Here is a 24,070-nt window from a genome sequence, read left to right on the forward strand (position 1 = left end):
TCTGCAACCCTCATGTTCAGAGATGGGGAATCTGAAGCACAGGGTTGTGAAGTTGCTTGCCTAGGGTCCCAGGGGGGGCCCCCCCCCACCCCCCAGCGTGCTTTCTGCTTGGCCCCTGCTACCCTTCTGTCCATTTTGTAAATGAGGCCCAGCTGCCCGACAGAGCTGGCATCAGAAACTAGTTCCGTGTAGCCTGTTTGGGGCCAGGTGTGGTTGGCTTACAGTGATCTTAAACTCTACCAGACTTCCTCATCTGTAACACGGGGTAGTGTCACCTCAACGCCCACCTTGCAAAGTTGATGTGAAGGTTACTGGAAGCCACGCTTGTGTAAGTGCTGTAGTCTTGGCACACAGTAGGTGCTAAATAATGTGCTCCCCAGGAGCACTCTTCAGCCCAGTGTGGAGGGCGGATGGGAAGACGGGACCCTGCCCCCAGGGCTGCAGAGAAGTGGGAAGGATGGGCGGCTTGCCCTCCCTGGGGAATGTAGTGTCAATGAACATTCCATAGTCCAGAGACCCTCCTCTCGTGCCCAAGGCCCCCGGAGTACGTCCGGGAACAACCCTCACAGAGGATTTGCTGAGGGTCTGAGGTGGTGACGGTCGGGTGTGGAGCCCAGGCCGTTGAAGATGGGAGAGCTCTGCCATCAGACCGCGATCTGCCCAGGACAGAGACCTTGTGGGATGGCAAAGAGGAACTCATGTCTGAGGCTGCCACGTGTCCTTGGGCCTCCTTCCGCAGGGACCCCATTCCGCACCTCCTCCTGAGGGCAGCTGTGCTGTATAGTAAGATGGGCACTGACCGCGTGTCAGAACCTTGGTTGCCCTCCTGGTCCTGCCACTCGGTACCGTGTTCCCTTGGAGGCCTGGGCTGCTGGGCTGGCCCCTTCTCCTAGCCTCAGGGTCCACATCCAAAACATGGGGATGACAGCTCCTCCCAAGACGTTTGTAGTCATAAAATAGTGCCCTGGAACGACTAAATGCGGGCTGTTTGTTGTCACCCTCCCGGAACAATTGGGTCTTTCTCTCCGCAGGAAACCTCCCGCTCTCCGCCTTGGCCCCCAGCCGAGGGCGCAGTCTAGCAACCAGGCGCGCTCGGCCCTCGCGCTGTTCCAGGAAGCGCCACCAGGAGGCGCCCTCTGCCAGCCGAAGCCGGCCTGCGGGCCCTCCTCGGGCGGGCTGCGCTGCCGCTGGCGCAGGGCGGTGCAGGGCGAGGGCTGCGCCGGGGACCCCGACGTCGAGCCACCGCAGAGCGTGCACCTCGGCTCCGGCCGCTCGCGCCCCGCGGCCCCAGCCCGGCGTCTCCCGCTCGGCCGCGGGCCCCGGGGCGGCGGCAAGTTTGCCCCGACCGCTCGGCCCCGCCGCCGTCCCGCCCCTCGGGCGCCCGGCTCCGGGCGCGCGTGGCCAGGGCGAGCGGGCAAGGAGGGCGTGGGGGCCGCGCGGCTTACCGGCACCTGAGGGGTCACTTGGCCGGCGGGCCCCGCCGCAGTCTCCCTGCTGCCCGCCGGGCGGCGCCCCGCGCCTGGGCCGCGCTCCTCCCGCGCTGCCCGCTCACAGCCGCCAGGCACAGACTGCCTTCAGCTGCCAGCGGATGGCGCTGGAGCCGCCGCGGCTGCCGCGGAAAAGGGAAAAATGAGAAAAGGAAAACTACGGCTCGGCGGCCGGCGGAGCAGCGCCCGCCCCGGCTCAGCCCTATAGCGCGGAGCCGCCCAGGTAAGGGCAGGGCCCCGCGGCCCCCCCAGCCGGCCCCTCAGGAGCCTCCTGCGCCCCCGCGCCGCGTCCGCGCGGGGCCCCTTGCGCACGCCCCCTCCCTCGCCCGCATCCCTACTTTTGACGACTCTGCCTGTCCTTCCCTCCCGGGCCGCTGCCGGCACCCTTCCCCTGCCCCCCGCCCCCGCCCCCGCCCCCACCCCAGCGCTCTTCCTCCCCGTCCCGCTTTCAGCCGGCCTGTACCCTGCACTCCGATCCCCGCGTCTCCTGGCTGGGCTCTGAACCCCATCGCTCTGCTTCCGGAGTTCCTCCAGTCTCCATCCCCGTCTGCCCCACTCCGCGCCCCTTCTCCTGGCTCGCAGCCCTCCCGCTCTGGTCCTCCCCCTTCCCTGTGCAACTCCCAGCCCTGCCTCTGCCCCTGCAGGGATGACGGCCCCTTCCCAACCCTGGGCCTTCTCCCCGCCGCCTCATCTGTCACCTTCCGCTTCTCCGATCGCCCCGTTCCTCAGCTGCTGCCCCCCATCCCAGCTCAGCCCCGAATCCCACGAAACCCCTTCCCCCTTTCCTCACTGCCATCTGTCTCGACTGCCCCCTGCCCCTGCACTGGACTCGGGCCACCACCATACACCCCCACCCTACACACTGTCTCGCTTTGCGGGAACAAAGTCCTATCAGAAATGACCCTCTCTCCCTGGACTAATGGGGTTCCCACCCATCTGCCCCTAGTTACCCGGAGTGGGAAGTGAGGGAGAAACTCTAGAGACCCGCATTTGGGCGTGTGATGGGGGAGGGGGCTGGGGAGGACAGGGGGGAGGATAGTTGAGATTCTCTCCAGTGAGGACTGGCGGACCATGAGCTGCTCAGACCTGGCAAGGGTGGAGGGCCAGCATGCCACAGCTGGGACAGGGGTTTCAAGGCACTGAGAGCGCCTGTCTCTTTCCTTGGCTCCCTTGAGCTGGAGAGAGGGGAGGAGTTGGAGCCAGAGGAGTGTTGGCCGGGGCCTTTGGGGCGTGGTGGGGAGGCGGGGGAGGGGGGGGGGGGGGGGTGGGGGGGGGGGGGGGGGGGGGGGGGGGGGGGGGGGGGGGGGGGGGAGGCAGCCCTTGGGGTTGGGCCCGGGGCCCTCTGGCCGGCCAGCCTGGCAGTGGTGGGGCAATGTGGCTGAGTTGTTCCCCCACTGGACCTTTGGCTGCAGCCTCATCAGCTGCCCCTGATGTCTCAGTCCCATCAAAATGGGAGGAAGAAGGGCAGGAAGACCCGTCCTGGGTGAGGGAGAACAACTCGAAAAACAAGAGGAGCTGGGGGTTGTGCGGCTGGTGGGGTGGCGGTGGCGGTGAGTGTGGGAAGACAGCATCTCTTGTTACTTCTGCACACTGCTGATCCCGTAGGTGTGGACTGCGTTCTGCAGTTCTCCAAGTGCTTTTCAGAAAAATTACTTCATGTGATCTCTACCAGGGCCCCACAAGCATTTGATCTGCATTATTCCCTCATAAAGAGGGATTATTGATCCCCCAGAAACCAAGGCTTGGATGGGAATGAATTGTCGGAGGCTCTGCAGCCACCTCGAGGCCTCTAGACTCGCGGCCCAGTGCTCTTGCGCTGCTGCTTGTTGCTTCCTAAGCTGTTCAGTCCTCCCCTCCCCCTCCCATGCCTCACTTTATCTTCATGCTCTCCGAAGTCAGCCCAGTGCTTTCTCCTCCCCATGGTGCTGAAGAGTCTGGGGTGTGGGGTCTGACTAATTGTTGGTTCTGCATTCTCTCCTCTGTAGCCTGGCTGCCCCAGCACCCTGGATGGCCCGCCACCCTGCCCCGGGCCAGTGCTTCCTCTTGACTCCCTCTTGCGGAGAGCTCCAGGTTCTCCCAGGCAGGCAGCCTGGGCCCCTGGGACCCCTTGTCTCTTCTTCTTCCACTTCTCCAGCCCACTCTCCTGTGCCCTATCACTTCAGCCTCTCAGTTCTTTTGGCACCTCTGGGCCCAGTCTGACCCAGTCTGACCTCTCCTTTCCCACTGCCACTGGCCCGCTGGAGGCTTTAGGGGCCCACCCCAGGTTACGGTCACACAGCCTCCTCCCTGGGCAGCCTGCAGCCTCTGCTTCCAGCACCTGCTGCCACAGCTACCTTCCTACAGAGGAAGGTATCTGTGTCATGTGACCCAGGCTCCAGAGCCTCGGTGGCCCCCTGGGCTCCTGGATAGCGTCCCCATGTGGTACCTTGGCATGTAAGGCCCTCCACACGCTGGCCTAACTTTATGCCTCTGGACGTGATCCTCTGCTCCCTGCCTGCCACCTTCACACCAGGCCCCTTACAGCTCCCTCAGGCCCTTTCCTCTCCCCCTCTTTCCTGCCCACCCACACCCTTCCTGGCCTTCAAGGTGCAGCTGGAACTGCACAAGGTACAGCCTGGGGAGCCCCCCTCCTCCAGTCCTTTGGTCCCAGCAGGAAGTGGTGGCAGCTTCAGCTGCTAAGAGTCAGGCAGACCTGGGTTCCTATCCTGGTGTCCCTGCCTGAGTGACTTTGAACACATTGCTTAACCTCTCTGAGCCTCACTTGCCTCACCTGTAAAACGGGGATAATCTCACCTGCCTGAAAGGGTTACTGTGAGCGTGAATGTGGGTGGGGTGGGAATGGGATTTGTCATTGAAGGGTGGCCCAGGGGGTGCCCAGGGAGCGTCCCTCCGGGGGCTCCTCCCAGCTGCCTCTTCGTGGCCTGAATCAGCTCCCAGCTCCTGCCTGCTGTTGACAATTATCTGTTCCTGTTTCTCTTCAAGGGAAGCCCCTTGAAGGGTGAGCACTTTGCCTGGTGCCTTTCACGTCCTCACTCCTGATGAGCAAGCCCGGTCCTTCGCCATCCTGCAGGTTGGCCCCTGCTCAGAGCGGGAACCCAAGAAATAGTTGTTACTTGATTATAATATTTGGTTACGTAAAATAGGGTACGCCTTCCATTTAGCAAATCCCACATGAAAAACATCTTAAGCCGCAGTACCAGCCAAGGCAAATTATGGCAAGAAAGGAGGGAATCAATTTAACGTATTGACCGCACACTCAGCTTGTTCGCTCCACCACCCCGCTACCCTGGGAATAGATGTGAGCATCTCCCTTTGTACAGATGAGGAAAGGGGGTTCACAGGGGACCCTGCAGTGTGACACCCCCTGCCAGGTCACGGACCAGGGGGCACTCCAGAACCCCAATTCCTTCCCCTGTACTTGGGCCTAAGAAAGAGGGGAGGAGGCTCTTTACAGAAAGATTCCTCAGAGGTTTTCCTGAAACCACTGAACACTTGCGTCATTTACGTTCAGCCCAGCCGGGGCTGGGTCCTGGGGAGCATCTGGGAGCGGGGCTCTTCCTTCTGCGGGTTTGTCGTCTGAGTGGAGAGCACAGGAGGACACAGCGCACGATGGGACATGAGGCGTGTGGACGTGCACCGGCCGCCTGTGAAGAAGCAGGGGTTCACACCGGCTGGAGCCCGGAGACAAGGGGGAGGACTTCCAGGGAGGAGGGCCTGCACGGGCAGAGTGGGGACAGGATGTCTGAGGATGGGGTGACGGGCAGAATGGATGGGTTGGGGTGGGCAGGGGTCAGGCAGAACTGACTCAATTCAAGAGGAGCCAAAACCCAAAGAGAAGAGGTTCAGGTGGGCACATCCGGTTTGGGGAGGCATCGAGGATCCTTGGGCACAGGGGTCGAGGGCCTGGGTGTGATGGCAGAAGGGGGTGCACTTGAGTGATTTTTCCAAGGAGCAGCAGAACGTGCTTGCGGCCAGAATAGATACAGCAGATGAGGGAAGTGGGGCGTGTCGGAGATGTCGAGCCCTGACCCTGGGGAGAAGGCGATGCTGCTCAGACTTTGGGAGCCGGAGGGGAAACACGTCTGTGGGAAAGCTGGCGAGTGTGGCACAGACCTGCTGTGAGGGAGGTGCCTGGAGCCCTGGGGGCCATCACGGGTGGCCTCGGGGTTCCTGGACAACAGCTGAGCAGTCTTGTGGGAGGTCACGTGCCTTGGGGCATGTGCTGCCGAGGGGGCTGGTTATAGGCATTTTTGATGCCTGAATGTCCCCTCTCCATCCTCTGTGAGCCTTCTCCGTCCTCCCCTCATGGCACTGGCACCCCTGTGCCCAGCACTCACTGTGCTTGAAGTCGCTCGTCTGTGTGTGTCCCCTCCAGGGGGCGGTAAACGGAGCTCCCCCCAGGAGGGCGGGACGTGCTGCTCTGCTCATGGTTGTGTCCCTCGTGCCTGGCGCAGAGCAGGTCTTCAATAAATGTTGTGCCTTATCTAAGTGGCCTCAACTCAGGTTTAACATGTTTGTTACAGAGACAAATTCATAGAAGATGGGAGGTGAGGCGGGGAGAGGAAGGCCGTGTGAGCCATCGGCTTCTGGAATGGGGTGTCCCAGGCCCCTCCCTAAGACCGCACTTTCTGGTTTCTGTGACTCCTCTCCCTTAGGTCCACCCACCGGGTGCAGGGGTGCAGCTCGTGCAGCCAGCTCTTCCCCAGGGCTACTGGGGCCGGAGTGGCGGGGATGGGGAGGAGGGTGAGTCCAGAGGCTGACGGGTCTCACTGTCTCTCTCAGTCCGGAGGTAGAGGCTGTCCCGCTCCTCCCCACTTCACTGTGGGAAGACTTAGGCGGCACCCCCACCATCACCGTGAGCCCCTGCCCTCACCTGAAGTCGGCCCCGCGCTCACCTGGAAGCCGGCCCTCATGCTCCTGGCCCTTCTGCTTGGGCTCTTCTCCGGGAGCAGTTTGCTCAGAGGAAGCAGTAAAAACTAGGTGGTGGTGGTTATTGCTTTTTGGGGTGCTGTGGAGTATTTCAGCCATGGAGAGGCTGAAACGGAAGCTGGGTTGTGCACAGAGTCTTGGGGAGCATCTTTGGGTGGGAAGGGGTAGTCTGTGAATCAATGGAAGAGAACTGACTCAGAAACAGGAAATCCTGGCTGCTTATTGCTGCCTCAGTTTCCCTTCTATTGACACGGGCTTACAATAAACTCCACCTCACAGAGTTCCTGATTCAGTGAGATAATCATGTGAAGACCCCAGAGGAGGGAGCAGGGAGGGGTGGGACCCCCCCAGGTCAGGGGGGCATAGCGGTTAGTTGCCTGGGAGAGCAGCTGTGGAGTACGCACACGTTTGGAATTGGAGTTTAGAGGCCAGACTTAAAGAGAGGACTTAATAGAATGAGAAATCAATAGCCCAGAGGAGGTTAAGATGTGTGAGAGGCTGGCTCCCAGACACACTTAATAAAACAGAAAAGTGAAAGAAGCTGTGCAGGGTGGGGGCACATCTAGGGGGTGCCAAGGCACCTGGGGTAGTTTCTGTTCTCCAGCCTAGCGAAGTTCTGAGCAGGGAGGCTGGGTTTAGGGAGTAAAACGCTGCTGTCACCTTTTGGGGGCAGCTCTGTGCTCCTCTCTGCCTGTCCAGGTGGCTGGTGGGGGGCTCTTCCTGCCCCAGAGGCTGTGTGGTGCAGTGGTTGGCTGCTCCTGGATCAGGCTGCTGGGATCAAAGCCCAGCTCTTCCCATCGCAGTGGCGTGGCTGTGGGCACAGTGTGTAAGGAGCACAATGCCTGCCTCTTAGTCAGCAGGTGCACCAAGTGCCCAGTAAATGCTCGCAGTTGTTATTGTTGGAAGTATGATCATGTTTTCATCTTCCCAGCATCTCTCTTAGCCCAGCCTCAATCACGAGACTAAGGAATACCCTTCCTACAAGGTAGGGGAGAGGATGGGAATTGGGTCTGGCCCTTTTGGGAGGCAGTAGTGGCTTTTTGTAATCATCATCAGAGAAGTCTAGAGTGGGTTTAGTGCCTGCCACAGGCAGAGGAGGGTCCTGAGGCCCGGGGAGGTTAAGGCACCTGTCCAGGTTATGGGGCAGGAGCGGCAGAGCTGGGTCGTCAGCCCGGGGCTCCAGGCTCCCTGGCCCACATCCTCATCAGTGGGTCTCCTGGCCCTCCAAGCAGGAATGAGAGAACTGGAGACGAGAGCCTCAACAAATTGTTTGCTCCCATCTTGGCTTCGAAACAAAATCATACAGGAACTAAGCCAGAGAATGATCTTGATTCTTGAAGGTACTAGACTGGGAACTCCTGGAGAGGGGTTCGGCCCTGTCTTCTGTCTCTAGCATGAGGCTGACACTTAGGAGGTGCTCAGTAAATGTTTGTTAAATGGATAGGTTAGCCACCACCACCACCAATGACAAAAAAAACCCAGCTAATATTCATTGAATGCTTCTTATGTACCAAGCATGACGCAAAATGCTTTCCTGATATTACCTTAGTTCATCCTCTCAATAACTGTAAGGTACTATTATTATAGCCATTTTACAGACGAGGAGCTGAGATCCAGAGTCGATGATTAACTAGCCTGAAGTCCCATAGATGTAAGAAGCAGAGTTGGCATTTGTACCCGGGTGGTCTGATTTCAAACTGGTGTAAAGATTCCTGTGTGTAAAAATTACTTGTGCCTGCAGGGCCTGATCACGTGTATCCCACTTCCACTTGATGATGGAATGTTGCTGTGCACATCCAGCTCTAGGGCTTGTTGGGTCAGATGACGTCCAGTTCATAGTGGGCAGCTCAGGTCTCATGGTAATTTGGTGGCCCGTGGTCAAGTGCTGAGATTCTGCTGAGGCCCAGTAGCAGACCAAGAGCTGTTTCTCAAAAGGAGAGTCATTACCTGTGGAGGATGACAGGGCCTTGCTCTGTGATCCTAAAGGCCTGTGCTGTGATTCACTTATAGGGCCTGCCAACGGCTTTGAACAACACCCCCTCTGCCACTGACACTTCATGGATCTGCTGGGTCCTATGGCCCAAGTGGCAGAGCAGCTCGAACAGCACCCTGAACCTGTTGCAGACTCTTCTCTTGTTCTGGGTCCCACTCAAAATTAGCAGATTTTTAGGCCACTCTGGTCAATAGGCTAGAGTAATACATCCACGTTAGGAATGTGTTGCCTCCAAAATCCAAGACACCCACTAGGCACCGTGCCTCCTTTTTGGTTGTCGTGGGTGCCTCCTGCAACAACTTATCTTTTTTTTTTTTTTTTTAAAGATTTTATTTTTTCTTTTTTTCTCCCCAAAGCCCCCCGGTACATAGTTGTGTATTCTTCGTTGTGGGTTCTTCTAGTTGTGGCATGTGGGACGCTGCCTCAGCGTGGTCTGATGAGCAGTGCCATGTCCGCGCCCAGGATTCGAACCAACGAAACACTGGGCCGCCTGCAGCGGAGCGCGCGAACTTAACCACTCGGCCACGGGGCCAGCCCCTGCAACAACTTATCTTTTACCTTAGAAAGGATCTCAACATGCTCACACCACTGGACCCCTAGAAATCTCACGAAGGTAGGCATTTTTGTTGATTTTTGTTGGATTTACTCCTAGTCTCTGACAAGCAAATGTCTTGCCAATATGTCTGGAGTACTTGCTGCTGCTCTTCTCTAGGTCCAGTCAGCATTATGTTGTCACTGTAATGGACCAGTGTGATATCTTGTGGAAGGGAAAGGCAGTGAAGATCCGCCACGAACTACATTGCCATAGGGCCAGAGAGTTGCTTTACCTGTGAGGTAGGACAGTAACGATGTATTGCTGGCCTTGCCGGCTGAAATCACATTGCGTTTGGTGAACCTATAGACAGGTATGGAGAAAAAAGCATTTTCCAGATCAATAGATACATACTGATGAGGATTTTAGCCTGGTTAATTTTAAAACTGCAGATGAGAAGCAGGCTCCGAGGAGTGGAGTTTGCTTGCCCTTTGAGAGAGATTTGCATTTGTGAAGGAAATCTCCTTGCCTCCCCCTCTGCACCAGGAGGAAGGCAGGATGGCCTTATCTCTGGAAACTCTTAATGGGGAAGGCAAGAACTTAAGTTGGTTACTGTCTGGCAACCTCATGTAACTGATTTAGGGTGGTGGCTTCTGGCCTTTACTTAATCTGATTTGATTCTTATCTAAAAGTTGTGGGACCACCCAATGGCCAGACCCCACCTGCACTGATACCATTTTGACTTTTTTGCATGTTCTTTTCTTTGTCTTGTGGGGAGATGGCTCACATGCCTATGCCTTAAATTTAGCCTTACACTCCACCCATGTTTGCAGCAGAAGCGGTGGCAGCAGCACCTCCTCCTGCCCGTGGGCCCTGTCCCCACGCAGTAGCTCTGACTGTCCATGGGTCCTGTCCCCATGTCGACAGCAGCAGCTCTGACTGCCCGTGGGTCTTGTCCCCATGCTATTCCACACTATTCTCTAAATAAAAGAGCACTACTGCCAGATCTTGAGAGTCCAAGAAATCTTTCTTTCGACTCCTTGGCTCACCAACCCCACATCACATACTAGGTATCAGGGCTGTGTTGATTAACTTAAGCAATGAAACCACATCTAGTACAGTAGCTGTAATTGGAGTCAGAACCTGGTTAAGCTTATAATAATCCATTGCTACTCTCCAAGATCCACCTGTCTTCTGCATGTAGAGGCCATATAGGAGAGTTGAATGGGGACGTGGTGGGAATCAGCACCTCTGCATCCTTTAAGTCCTTGATGATGGCACTAATCTCTGCAGTCTCTCCAAGAATGTGGTATTGCTTTTGGTCTATTATTTTCCTAGGTAGAGGCAGTTGTAATGGCTTGCATTTGGCCATTCCTACCATAATGGCTCTCACTCCACAGTCAGGGAGCCAATGAGGGGATTCTGCCAGTTGCTGAGTATGTATCTTCTAATTATGCTTTCTGAAACTGGGGAAATAAGCACAGGACTCACTGGACCCACTGTGAGATGGACCTGAGCTAAAATCCACTGCTCACCTGACCTCCATAAGCCCCTTCTCTGACTGGTGGGCCACAGTGATATTTTGGATCTCCTGGAATTAGTGTCACTTCAGAGCCAGTTTCAGTAGGCCTGAAAGGTCTGACTGTTTCCCTTTCTCGGATGTACAGTTACCCTGGTAAAAGGCCCTAGGTGCCCTTGGGCAAGGCTGGGTGGAAGAATTACCATGTACACTTTTGGCAGTGTACCTCAAGGGGACCCTGCCTCCCCTTCATTTAAGGGGTTCTGGGTCTGTAAACTGGCTCAAGTCTATGAAGTGATTGAGGGGCTGTGACTCTGTTTTTATGATTCAAGTGAGATCTTTGTTCACTTGATGTAGAACTTTTCTGCTTATGCAGATGAGGTAAGAATTTAGTAGGCTTCCTATCTATTTCACTTGTAGGAACACCATGATTAACTAGCCAACATGCTCGTTCTGCATGAGTCAAACTGTTCTGATCACTGGTTTGGCTCTGTTGTCCATTGCAGTTGCCAGGCCTGCCTTGCTTTTGGCATTTGGGTGCCACCACTTGGCCCCTGCCCCCTGGGGTCCGGTTTCTCCTTCTGTATTTAGGTTTTCTAGTTGAGTGGCTGCACTTTCCACTGAAGGTCTGACCTACCGAGAAGAGCGGTCACAGAGCTCTTCAAGGATGCTGGGGCTCCCTCACAAATATATTCCTCACAGCCATGGAGAAAGTTGTGTCTTCTGGACCCTCCCATTGTGAGTGAGTGGGTCTTAAATGACAATCCACTCTAACATCCCAGTCTCCCTAAGCCTTAGAATCTCTTCCTCTACCCACTTTGTAACCCCTGAATTGCAACATAAAGGGCAGACTCTCTGGTTAGTGGGCCCAAATCAATAAATTCAGCCTGATCCAACTCTGTGTTCTTTCCACCATTATGCCACACTCTTAGTAATCATTTCCATACAGGTTCCCCAGATTTCTACTTGTATGAATTAGAAAGCTCAAGTAGTTCTGTTGGAGTGTAACGTACCTCCTCATGGGTCACACTTTGTGCCTCACCTTTAGGGGCCTGCTGGGACTTGAGTTACAGGTCTAGAAGCAAAGAGGAGTGGAGGGGTGGGTCCTTCGGATAATAAACATTGTCTTGTAAGGCAACTGCCTCAGGGGAGGCCATTATAGTTTCCCTAGGCAATGCAGGATTAATCCCCTCAGAAGGGGGTGGAAAGACTGATAGCACTGGGGGTGGGGATGCTGTTACCCCTGGGTGTAGGGAGGCCACTGCCATTGCCACTGCAGTTGGGTAGGCCACTTTTGCCTGGGGGTGGGGGAGTCAATTCTGCTGGGGTGGAGAGGCCATTTCCACTGGGCATGGGGAGGGTGCTTCTACCAGCAAAGAAGACTCTTCAATATTTAGGGACTCAATCTCCCAGCTTCATCATTTCAACTTACAGGATCCCATTCTTTCCCAATTAGTGCCCTCACTTTAACAGCAGACACCCTGTGAGGCTGGGAGTTCAATTTGAATTGTAATTCAGCCAGTCTAGAATGAGGCTCCGTGTCTGATTTTCAGCAGTTTCAGCCCTATGGCTACAGGAGATAAAAGTCTCCTTCAGGGCACACATGGAAGCCTCTAGTCATTTATGTGACCCTTGAGCTGGAAATTGGGATCCTGGAACTCATCCTTTTCTCTCACTACATTGTCCGGTGACACTGGGGACAACCAGCCAATTTTATTATATTTGATATAATATATCCAATATACCAAAAATGTTTGAAAGTATCTATGTATAGTCACCCTATTCTTGTTTCTTTTTTTTTTTTTAAAGATTTTATTTTTTCCTTTTTCTCCCCAACGCCCCCCGGTACATAGTTGTGCATTCTTCGTTGTGGGTTCTTCTAGTTGTGGCATGTGGGACGCTGCCTCAGCGTGGTCCGATGAGCAGCGCCATGTCCGCGCCCAGGATTCGAACCAACGAAACACTGGGCCGCCTGCAGCGGAGCGCACGAACCCAACCACTCGGCCACGGGGCCAGCCCCCCTATTCTTGTTTCTTATAAGTGGTTGATTAGGAGTGTCCAGTGGAGATAGTTTACCTGTCTTATTGCTGGATCATGGCCTGGACTGTCAATGCTGTCTTCATGACCAGAAGTAGAAGTGGTCATTAATGTCTTTAAATCTAATCAGATTAGAGAGCCAATTTCAGAGACTCCAGAAATGATTCAGAAAATGCATCTTTAAAATTCTATTCCTCTAGAACCGCTCTCGGTACCCAAATCTGTGTTAGTCAGAGAAACAGATCCAATAGGAGAGTCGTATACTTATTTATGTATGTATGTGTATATTTATTATAGGAGTTGGATCATGCAATTATGCAGGCTGAGAAGTCCCAGAGTCTGCTGTCTGCAAGCTGGAGACCCAGGAAAGCCAGTGGTGTCATTCAATCTGAGACCAAAGGCCTGAGAACCAGGATCTTCGATGGCTGTCCTGGCTCAAGCAAAGAGCAAATTTGCCGTTCTTCCGCATTTTTGCTTTTTCAGGCCTCCAGTGGATTGGATGATGCCCACTCTTGTTGGTGAAGGTGATCTTCTTTACTCATCTACTGATTCAAATGCTAATCTCTTCTGGAAACACACTCACAGACAGTCATACCCAGAAATACTGTTTTATCAGCTATCTGGGCACCCCTTAGCCCAGTCAAGTTGATACATAAGATTAACCATCAACCCTGCCACCTCCGCCCACCTTCCGCCACTTTGATTTTATATCCCAGTCTTACCTCCTGAGCTACATAGTCACATAACTAATGACTACTTGCCATTTTTACTTGAGTGTCTCCCTTAACTCTCAACAACATGTACTCAGTTGAATTATCTCCCTTCTTCATGCCACACTTCTCAAACTCCTCAGTGAGGTTTCGCCTTGTGAGTGATGACGCTTCCACCCAGTTGCACATACGCACACCTGGGAGTCTTTGATATCCAGCCCTCTCGCCATCCTAGTAGATCACTAATTGTCCACCCAAAATAGATCTCAGATGCTTCAGTTTTTCTCCATCTTTACTGCCACAACTCTAATAGCAGTCCCTGTGATCTCGAGCCTGGACTGCTGCCCCCGGCTCCTCCTCAGTGTTCTCACTGCTTCTCTCAACTCTTCTCCCCACAGCAGCGAAAATAAATCACTTTCTCCTTTTTTCCTCATGAAGCTGCAGCCCTACTCTTCTTTCTTTATTCCTTGAATAAACATGCCTTTTTCTATGTGCCTTTGGACTTTTGCAAACCCTTCTCAACCGCCGTTCCACACTTTACAAATGTTCATCCTTCTTTCTCTTCATGTCGCCATCTTCAGAGCTCTTCTCTGACCACCTTGTCATTTTATATTTTATACCCCAGGACCCTCTTTGGTTTGTTCATAGCACACCTCACACTTTATAATTATTCTTTTACTTGATTACTTGCCTATACATTTGACAAGTGTAGGAACCGTGACTATCCTATTTGTCATTGTTTTCCCAGCTCCCAGGGCAGTGCCTGGTACCTGGAGGGGCTTAGTGAACAAGTGCTGAGTGAATGAAAGCCTTGAGTCAGTGCCTCTGCTCCTCTGTTGAAATGAGCCAGCAAGAAGAGCAGCCTCGTCCTGCGGGGGTCACCACACTGTCCAGAGCTGGGTGTGTGTGAGAGAAATCGCTGCAGAGGGACCGGGGCTGCTGCAGGGTCTCCAGGCTGCTGGCGGAGGAGGCTTTCTGATCCAGCTGTCAGCGTTTTCACTTAGGACCTTAATCTTAACTGTGTAATCACACTGTAAATTGGTTATCTTAAAATATGTGATTTGTGGGGGCGTGGGGAGTGGGCAAGAACATCAACTTCTTTTTACCTTCCTGTATTATTTAAAATTTAGAACAGCTCTCCATGATTTTATAATCAAAAAACTAAATAGAAGTTTAAACATGTTTAAAAATAAGAAATAGAATATGGTTGGGAAATAACGATGCTGCATGGTTAGTTTCTGAATGTGGTTTTCAATGGTCCCAAGAAACCTGGCTTCAAGCATGCGATATCTCATTGAGCAGAGTCAGACCGAGTCCGACTGCTTTCTTAATTTGCTCTTTTCTTGCTTTTCTTCCTAATCTGTTTTGTGAATTTTCTGTGCCATGATAGCTTCATTTGCTTTTTGTTTTGATTTGCCTTATTCTGGCTTGTGACATTTATCTCAGCTCTTATCCGGCTTAATCTTTCTAGCTCCACATTCCCAGGAGACAGGAAAAGCTCAGCTGTTTCCTGCCAGCTCCCTGGAGCTTTGGTCACTACCTGATGGATTTGTCTACACTTAGGTCAAGGGCCTGCTCGATCTAATCAGCTAGGAGTCATGGGGTCGTGTGGTATGGGACCTGGAAGAGGAAGGCTTAGAGAACTCAGCAAGAAGTGGTAGAACCTTGTTGCTAGTTTCCATTCTATGGCTTTTCCTTGTTGCCTTCGCCACTACTGTTTAAACTTGAACATTTTATATGAATGTTTTTCATATATGAAGGCTTTTCTTTTTCGTTTCAAAACCATTCAAAAATGTACTTTCCAAGTCCATGATATTCTCTACATTATTAAAACTGTATTCAATTATTAAGCAGTCAGCTACTAACATCAAGTCTTTTGCACTCCCACACATAGTCAAATGAGAGCAATGCTAGAAATCCCATTTTGAGCAGTGAGTGGCAGATTTTAATGAGATAGAATGCCATACTACAAGGAGATTAGCGCATATCTCACTTTGTGCTACATGAGCCTCTCATTCATTTATTCAACAAATCCTTCAACCTTGTATGAGGTGCTATGTTGGTTCTGGGAGTAAAAAAGATAATAAGACAATCCAAGCAACCAAGATGCTCAGGAGCCAACATGGGATGTTTTAAATCAATAGTCTGCAATCTTTATTTATTTATTTATTTTTTTGCTGAGGAAAATTTGCCCTGAACTAACATCTGTTTCTAGTCTTCCTCCATTTTGTATGTGGGTTGCTGCCACATCATGGCTACTGATGGGTGGTGTAGGTCTGCACTCAGGGACCAAACCTGGGCCACCAAAGTGGAGCACGCTGAACTTAACCAATAGGCCATGGGACTGGCCCTGCAATCATTTTATCCTTTGTAAAACATAATGATGAGTAGCATTCATATCAGGTCATATTTCACGGGGGTATTCAGGGACACTCAACTGTGAGATATAAGTCCTCCCTTCATCTCCCCCTTATGAATGCGTTCCTGTTATAAGAGGAAGTGCTATTTTTATAGATGTGCTCCAGATGGCTAGAGAGCTCACTACGATTATGACAAGAAGTATCCAAATTACAATGACCTCAAGTACCATCCTACAGATCATGGAAATACTACTCAGGGTTCAGGAATTTTAATTTTTTAAAACTGTGTGGTTGGGGATACTTTGAGCAACACTGTTCTATGGTTTTTCTTTCATAGCTGAGACCAGGCTGTGATGTTTAACAAAATTTTACCAAAGTTTGCACTATCCAATATCAAATGACAATACATGTTAGTCACCAGCAGCTCCCTATGGGTATTGGTTTTTCGAAATCAGTGCAGTTCTTCATAGTCTTTACTCCAGGGAGGGAGAACAGATGAAGATTTCACACTTCTTCTGAACTAGTATGATCTTACAATGTCCTGGGAGCAAATACTTGTGCAAAAAAGACACACTTTCTACCATGGTTTGCACAAAGGGATTTCCACTACAGATTCTAGATAAAGTCTGATGGTCCGAGGACTCAGGGGGAACACCACTGGATGGCAGCTATGTGGGGCCGAGCTGTAAGGGACACCTCAGTATCCAGTGGTGCATCATGGATAGCCATGGCCAGAAATAGTACCTGCAGTGCTTAACAGCAGTGGCCATGGGCAGGAATCTCCTGTGCCTGGAGTTGGGGAGGAGGAGGGAAAGATAGAGACAGTCTGGGGCCCAGCAGAACTGTACAGAGTGGGCAACTGACTCAAGCTGAGTTGTTCAGTATCCTTGCCAAGGAATTCAAAATAGGACTATATTCCAGAGTGGGCTGGCTGCTTTCTAGGGCTAAGGAGATATAAACAGGAGCTCTTGATGATGGCCATTTTTCAAAAGGCAGATGAAGGGGCAGAGAGAGCTCATCTAAAGCCAGAGAAAAGAAAAATGTATATTCACGAAAAGAGAAGATAGTGGGTGTTTGGGTGTTTGTGTTAAAGTTTGTTGCTGTGTTTCTCTAATTGTGTACCATGAGACACCAGAGTGTTCTTAGAATAAATTCTCCCTTTTGTTTAAGCTTGTTTGATTCCTATTAGTGATACTTGGAAACAATAGAATCCTAATTAATATTCACACATTGATTGCAAAACTGCCAGCCAAATGGTGTGATGGAATACAGGTTGATGGCTGTAAGAGGGAAGTTACTGATATCCTGGAAGTGACTTGCTGTGTGAGATTGAATATAGTCAGTCACGTGTATGCACATCGGTATGTATTGACCAGGTTTATCAGGCCCCCAAACCTATGTCAGAAAGGGGGAGGAAGAGTGGGATTTGAAAGACAGCTTATAAACTCACAACTCAAGACATATGGGATTTTGTTAAGGAAGTAGATTCTCATCTAGAGAAAGAAGGACGGTCCATGGCACTTAGGTCTGGGTTGAGTCTTGGATGGGGAGCACCTGTTGTTCCAGTAGAGTTCCTTGGGGCCTCAGCTAACATCCTGAGGCAGGCAATAGGGCCAGGTTTCTGCCTTTGGTTCTTGCCACAAAATACTGAAAACTTAGTGTTTCCAGGGGCTATCGCACCGTTGCTAAGGTGTCATGAGTGACAGGGAAAAGAATGAGAGTAACCAAATGTATTCAGATTACGTGTGTGTAGATGTGAGTATGGAAATAATATCATTAAGAAGAACAGCTAACATCTCCGGAGAATTTCTGACCTTCCAGGCTCTGTAGCAAGCTTTTCAGAGATATTACTTAATTCTTATCACAGTCCTAAAATACTATTATTCTCTCTATTTTATTGATGAAGAAATTGGAGCACAGAGGCCACACATCCACTGAGGGAGGAGTTAGAGTTGAAGCCAGGAAGTTTGCCTCAAAAACTCACTTTTGTGTCTTCCACCCTCACTGTGCTCCTTTCTGCTATACGTGTTTACAAAGTCTCTTAGATCAGGGCCTCAAACGCAAACGCCAAGATAGAATGTGAATTAAGTTAAGTTAGTTGTATCTGGGAGAAAATATGGAGCACTAGAGGCTGTGAGAAACTGGATGACCCCTGACTGTCTGAAAGGCCGGCAGTGTTGAGCTCTGGTGATCACAGCCATGTGGTCGTTCAGGTTCAGTCCTGACAAATCCTTTGATGATTAAAAATACCACAAAGCAGTTTTTAATGTGGGTTCAAAAATATCCACAAATCTACATATTTATGTGAATTCTTCTGGTATTTAATGTTGCATAATTTTTTTAAAAATCACTGTGCCATGCAGGCCTAACAAAGCACATCTGGTAGCAAAATGTGTAAACAGTATTGACCTCTGTTTTCAATCACTAAGCTAAAAAACCCCCCAAAAACCAGTGCTTGGTACTTCTCCTTTCTTAGTCATGGAACCCCCAGATTTGTCCTGTGTACAAACCACACTGTGGTGCCCTGGCTCTGTGTCTCGTGAATTTGTAATCTGGGTTTTATTTTCGCCTCAGGCAACAGTCCCAGGAAACATGGGCCATTTTCCTTTGCTGAATGGACCTCCTCTTAGCCCTGGCTGGCTGGGTCCTTCATTCAGCCCAGTGGCTCAGCAGTTTCTCTCCCATCCCTCTTGGAAATCCCACCGCAATCTGTGCCTTTGGAGCCCCTTGGCGTACCACAGCAGGCCTTAAGGCATGCCCACTGGCCTTCAACTCAGTGTCCCCCCGTACACGCACAAAGGTGGCTTAGGAAAGCTATCCTTGAGGTCTCCTTTTGCTGCCTGTGCTTTACCAGCATGGTCACCACAAGAAACCTCTACCTCAGACTCACAGAGGACATGTGTGAGGGGACCACCTTCCAAAGTCCCAGTCAGGGAATAGGGCAAGATTTCCCTCTGCCAAGCTGTCAAATTCCCACTCCCAGAGCCCAGCAGGGGCAAATGAGATGTTTGTTCTGTCCCCTGCCCACTTTGACTTTCTCCTAGAGCTAAATAGTGGAGGGCATTTATTTTTCCTTCCTCTGAATCACACACATAGTTCTACAATGAGTCGACCTGGACATCACAGTCTTGTGGGGCATTCACTCTATACCATGAAAGAATTTTCTCTGAGTTCCCCAATTCTAGTTGTTGACTCATTAAAGGAAAAGCTAAAGAGAGTTGCAAATCCCTTTTCTTTTTTTTCCAAAACAATTATCTGGCTTCCAAGGCTATTGTCTTTTCTGTAATCTGATTTTGAATGTCAATCTTTGAATATTATCTTCTGACATTTTTTAACTCTCCTTGTGAAACAAATCTCAGTTCACCCTTGAACAATGAAGCTGGCTGCTGCAGGGGCCACAAGTAAAAAGTAAAATAAATTTTATTCTTTTTTATACTTTTCCACCATCTCAGAAGCCTCAGGACCTGTGTGCAGGACCTTGGTTGCTAGGCCAATAACTCTGTACCTTAGCCCCTATTAAGAAAGCTAAGCTTGAGCCTAGGATGTCACCTCCAAGCCTTATGTATTCTCCCCCATTACAGTGAAATGTTTCTTAACAGTGAGAGATTATCAGAGCTCTTCTTCAAAAATCTAAATTTCAGTAATGATGTTTTACTGTGCAAATCATCAGCTAGCACCTTCTCCAGTGCTGTGTTATGCGGCCCCCTTTCCTCTGCCTATGTAACCATTTCTCTAACCTCAATAACTAGGCAAAGAATTTTTTTTTATTGAGTTAATGATAGGTTACAATCTTGTGAAATTTCAGTTGTACATTAATGTTTGTCATTCGTGTTGTAGGTGCACCACTTGACCCTTTGTGCGCACCCCACCTTTCCCCTGGTATCCACTAAACTGTTCTTAGTCCATAATTTTAAATTCTTCATATGAGTGGAGTCATACAGAGATTATCCTTCTCTAACTGGCTTATTTCACTTAACATAATTCCCTCAAGGTCCATCCATGTTATTGCAAATGGAATGATTTTGTTCTGTTTTACAGCTGAGTAGCATTCCATTGTATATATGTACCACATCTTCTTTATCCATTCGTCTGTTGATGGGCACTTAGGTTGCTTCCATGTCTTGGCTATTGTAAATAATGCTGCAATGAACATTGGGGTGCATAGGACTTTTGGGATTGCTGACTTCAAGCTCTTTGGATAAATACCCAGTAGTAGGATGGGTGGATCGTATGGTAGTTCTATTTTTAATTTTTTGAGGAATCTCCATACTATTTTCCATAGTGGCTGCACCAGTTTACATTCCCACCAGCAGTGTATGAGGGTTCCTTTTTCTCCACAACCTCTCCAACGTTTGTTACTATTAGTTTTAGATATTTTTGTCATTCTAATAGGTGTAAGGTGATATCTTAGTGTACTTTTGATTTGCATTTCCCTGATGATCAGCGATGATGAGCATCTTTTCATGTGCCTATTGGCCATCAGTATGTTTTGATTACTGTAGCTTTGTAGTATGTTTTGAAGTCAGGGATTGTGATGCCTCCTGTTTTGTTCTTTTTTCTCAGGATTGCTTTAGAAATTCGGGGTCTTTTGTTGCCCCATATGAATTTTAGGATTCTTTGTTCTAATTCTGTAAAGAATGTCATTGGGATTCTGATTGGGATGGCGTTGAATCTGTAAATTGCTTTAGGTAGAACGGACATTTTAACTATGTTTATTCTTCCAATCCATGTACATGGAATGTCTTTCCATCTCCTTATGTCGTCATCCAATTCTCTCAGAAAGGCCTTGTAATTTTCATTATATAAATCCTTCAATTCCTTAGTTAAATTTACTCCAAGGTATTTTATTCTTTTTGTTGTGATTGTGAATGGTATTGTGTTCTTGAGTTCTTTTACTATTAGTTCATTATTGGAGTATAGAAATGCTACTGATTTATGCAAATTGATTTTATACCCTGCAACTTTGCTGTAGCTCTTGATTACTTCTAAGAGTTTTCCAATGGATTCTTTGCGGTTTTCTATATATAAGATCATGTCATCTGCAAACAGCGAGAGTTTCACTTCTTCCCTCCCTATTTGGATTCCTTTTATTCCTTTTTCTTGCCTGATTGCTTTGGCCAGGACCTCTAGTACTATGTTAAATAAGAGTGGTGATAGAGGGCATCCTTGTCTCGTTCCTGTTTTCAGGGGGATGGCGTTCAGTTTTTGCCCATTGAGTATGATGTTGGCTATGGGTTTGTCATATATGGCCTTTATTATGTTGAGGTAGTTTCCTTCTATGCCCATTTTGTTCAGAGTTTTTATCATAAATGACTGTTGGATCTTGTCAAATGCCTTCTCTGCATCTATTGAGGTGATCATGTGGTTTTTATTCCTCAGTTTGTTGATGTGGTGTATCACGTTGATTGATTTGCAGATGTTGAACCATCCCTGTGTCCCTGGTATAAATCCCACCTGATCCTGATGTATGATCCTTTTGATGAATTGCTGAATTCTGATTGCCAAGATTTTGTTTAGATTTTTTGCATCTATGTTCATCAGTGATATTGGCCTGTAGTTCTCTTTTTTCATGGTGTCCTTGTCTGGTTTTGGTATCAGTGTGATGTTGGCCTCATAGAATGTGTTAGGAAGTGTTCCATCTTCCCTAATTTTTTGGAATAGCTTGAAAAGGATAGGTATTAAATCCTCTCTGAAAGGTTGGTAGAATTCCCCAGGAATGCCATCTCGTCCTGGGGTTTTATTCTTTGGGATGTTTTTGATGGCTGTTTCAATCTCTTTCCTTGTGATTGGTCTGTTCAAATTGTCTGCCTCTTCTTGAGTGAGCTTTGGGAGATTGTAGGAGTCCAAGAATTTATACATTTCCTCTAGGTTATCCATTCTGTTAGCATATAGTTTTTTGTAGTATTCTCTTATAATCTGTTGTATTTCTGCAGAGTCTGTTGTTATTTCTCCTCGCTCATTTCTGATTTTGTTTATTTGAGCTTTCTCCCTTTTTTTCTTTGTAAGACTGGCTAGTGGTTTGTCAATTTTATTTATCTTCTCAAAAAACCAGCTCTTTGTTTCATTGATCCTTTCTACTGCCTTTTTCATTTGAATAGTATTTATTTCTGCTCTGATTTTTATTATTTCCCTCCTTCTTCTGACTTTGGGCTTTATTTGTTCTTTTTTCTCTAGTTCAGTTAGGTGTACTTTAAGGTTACTTATTTGGGATTTTTCTTGTTTGTTAAGATGTGCCTGTATTGTAATGAATTTTCCTCTTAATACAGCTTTTGCTGCATCCCATATGAGTTGGTATGGCATGCTATCATTTTCATTTGTTTCCAGGTATTTTTTGATTTCTTCTTTAATTTCTTCAATGATCCATTGCTTGTTCAGTAGTGTGTTGTTTAGTCTCCACATCTTTGTGCCTTTCTCAGCTTTTTTCTTGTAATTAATTTCTAGCCTTATAGCACTATGATTGGAGAAGATGCTTGTTATTATTTCAATGTTTTTAAATTTGTAGAGGCTTGCCTTGTTTCCCAACATATGGTCTATCCTTGAGAATGTTCCATGTGCACTTGAGAAGAATATGTATTCAGCTCTTTTAGGGTGAAGTGATCTATATATGTCTATTAAGTCCAATTGTTTTAGTTTTTCATTTAGTTCCACTATATCCTTGTTGATTTTCTGTCTGGATGATCTGTCAATTGATGTGAGTAGGGTGTTGAAGTCCCCTACTATTATTGTGTTGTTTTTAACATCTTCCTTTAGGTCTGTTAATAGTTGCTTTATGAATCTTGGTGCTCCTGTGTTGGGTGCATAGATATTTATAAGCGTTATTTCTTCTTGATGAAGTGTCCCTTTGATCATTATATATTGTCCCTCTGTGTCTCTCTTAACCTGTCTTATTGTGAAATCCACTTGGTCTGATATAAGAATTAGGCAAAGAATTTTTTTCTCTGTCTGATAGGTGGTCAGAAATTAAACACGTTAATCTCTGCTACTGTGTATAAGGCCAAATATTATTCCAGGGCTATTAAACGGTTGTCAACAGCTGCTCTGAAATCACAGACAGTGTCTAATCCAGGTCTCAGAGGCTCCGCCTCACTCCTGGCTGCCTCACTGCCCCTCTGAACACCTTCAACACGTCAATGGCTTGATCCAGGAGCAATTCAAACAACTCCTCTCCAGGTTCTGTGTCTGTGCTTCTTGGAAACCCCTCTTTAGAGGGCTTCTCTTGTAAGTTTATTTGAGAGTAAAGAGGATTTGCATTATATTCACTTCCATGCCAGTTAAATGCAGTAGTTGATGCTCCATGTTAGTTTTCACTCCATCAGAACCTTTGTTCAATTGGATCTTGGGTACTTCCTGGAATTCTGTGGCTATGGCTTTCAATATACTAATTATACTCATAAGCATCTGATGAACATTTTCTTGTAGTAGACAGTATTCTAAACTACATGCATCATCACATTTCATTGTCACAAAATCCTTTGAGGTTAGTATAATTATTTTTTAAAATTATTAGTCTGAGTATGTACTATAACTGTTTCTCTTATCAGGAAAGGAAGGCAGAAGTTAACCAACTTGGGCATCATCACATCATTAGTAAGAGGCAGATCTGGGATTTAAAGCCAGGTGATCTGAAGTGCCATGCTCAACTGATAAGATGCTGCTGTCATGTTCAGGGCTCAGTGGAGGAAAAGTGGGAGGGCCACACTTCTACTGCCCCATTTGTTTATTCCTAGTAATACCACAATAAAGGGTTGTGTGGATGTTTACAGAGTTTGAGAATGATTCAATTAATAAGAGAAACAAAAATTTTAAACTATACACAAAATATGCCTATTCCCGTGGTTCAAGGGATGTAAAACGAACACAAAACAAAAGAAAATGTATGACGGGTGCTGTCCTCATGGGCACAACACAGTTTCTGCCTAGGGTTGTCTGTCCTCAAGTTCATGCCTCTGTCTTAAATCCTCCATAGTGTAAATCAACACTATCCTTTAGAAAAGGTACCCTCAGGTGCCCTGCTTCCTGCTCTCAGGAATAGACTCATTTTCTCCCCACTAGTGTGTATTCTGACATATAAAAGTCCACAGACCATTTCCCCCAAAGTGAATTATTCAAGCAGGCATAGAGATTGTATTTAAGGAAAAGATGCTCTATAATCTAGAGGAGAACAATAGGAACAATCTGTGGTCCAAAGGTCTTCACCACTGGCATACCATTCAAAAGGGGTTTGGGTGTTTGCGCCCACCAAACAGTCCTGGATGGTGTTGCTAGGTCAAGCCCCCTCCCCTTTAAGATCATTCATCAGCATGAGGTGTATATATCCTCCTCAATCTTCTTGGTCACTCAGCAGGAAAATAATGGTATGCATACACCTGAATACACACACACACACACACACACACACACACACACACACACACACAAGCTTACCACTCTCCAAAAAATTGATTCTCAGCGACAACACAGTCAGTTTAGATCATAATTAGGAAGGGAAACATTTCTCTAAATA

The 24,070-nt window shown here is 48.6% G+C and overlaps 1 protein-coding gene across 1 annotated transcript; it reads left to right on the forward strand.

Annotated features, from left to right (window-relative positions):
* The first annotated feature begins 698 nt into the window (after nucleotides 1–698).
* LOC124225620 (serine/arginine repetitive matrix protein 3-like) lies at nucleotides 699–15,327 on the forward strand. Its single transcript, XM_046638268.1, has 4 exons — nucleotides 699–783; nucleotides 1,114–1,710; nucleotides 12,795–13,021; nucleotides 13,956–15,327. Exons 1-3 carry the CDS (start codon nucleotides 699–701, stop codon nucleotides 12,821–12,823), a joined length of 711 nt encoding a protein of 236 aa, XP_046494224.1. The 3' UTR covers nucleotides 12,824–13,021; nucleotides 13,956–15,327.
* Nucleotides 15,328–24,070: the final 8,743 nt, after the last annotated feature.

The sequence above is a fragment of the Equus quagga genome, chromosome 14, assembly GCF_021613505.1.
Source record: "Equus quagga isolate Etosha38 chromosome 14, UCLA_HA_Equagga_1.0, whole genome shotgun sequence".
Classification (NCBI taxonomy): domain Eukaryota; kingdom Metazoa; phylum Chordata; class Mammalia; order Perissodactyla; family Equidae; genus Equus; species Equus quagga.

Excerpts from the sequence above, each read along its gene's own strand:
- LOC124225620 (XM_046638268.1), top strand. The coding sequence starts at position 699 with ATGTCTGAGGCTGCCACGTGTCCTTGGGCCTCCTTCCGCAGGGACCCC. Across the intron at positions 784-1,113 it reads GAGGGCAGCTGTGCTGTATA|GAAGCGCCACCAGGAGGCGC; the intron begins GTAAGATGGGCA and ends GCGCTGTTCCAG. Across the intron at positions 1,711-12,794 it reads TATAGCGCGGAGCCGCCCAG|GAGTTGGATCATGCAATTAT; the intron begins GTAAGGGCAGGG and ends TATTTATTATAG.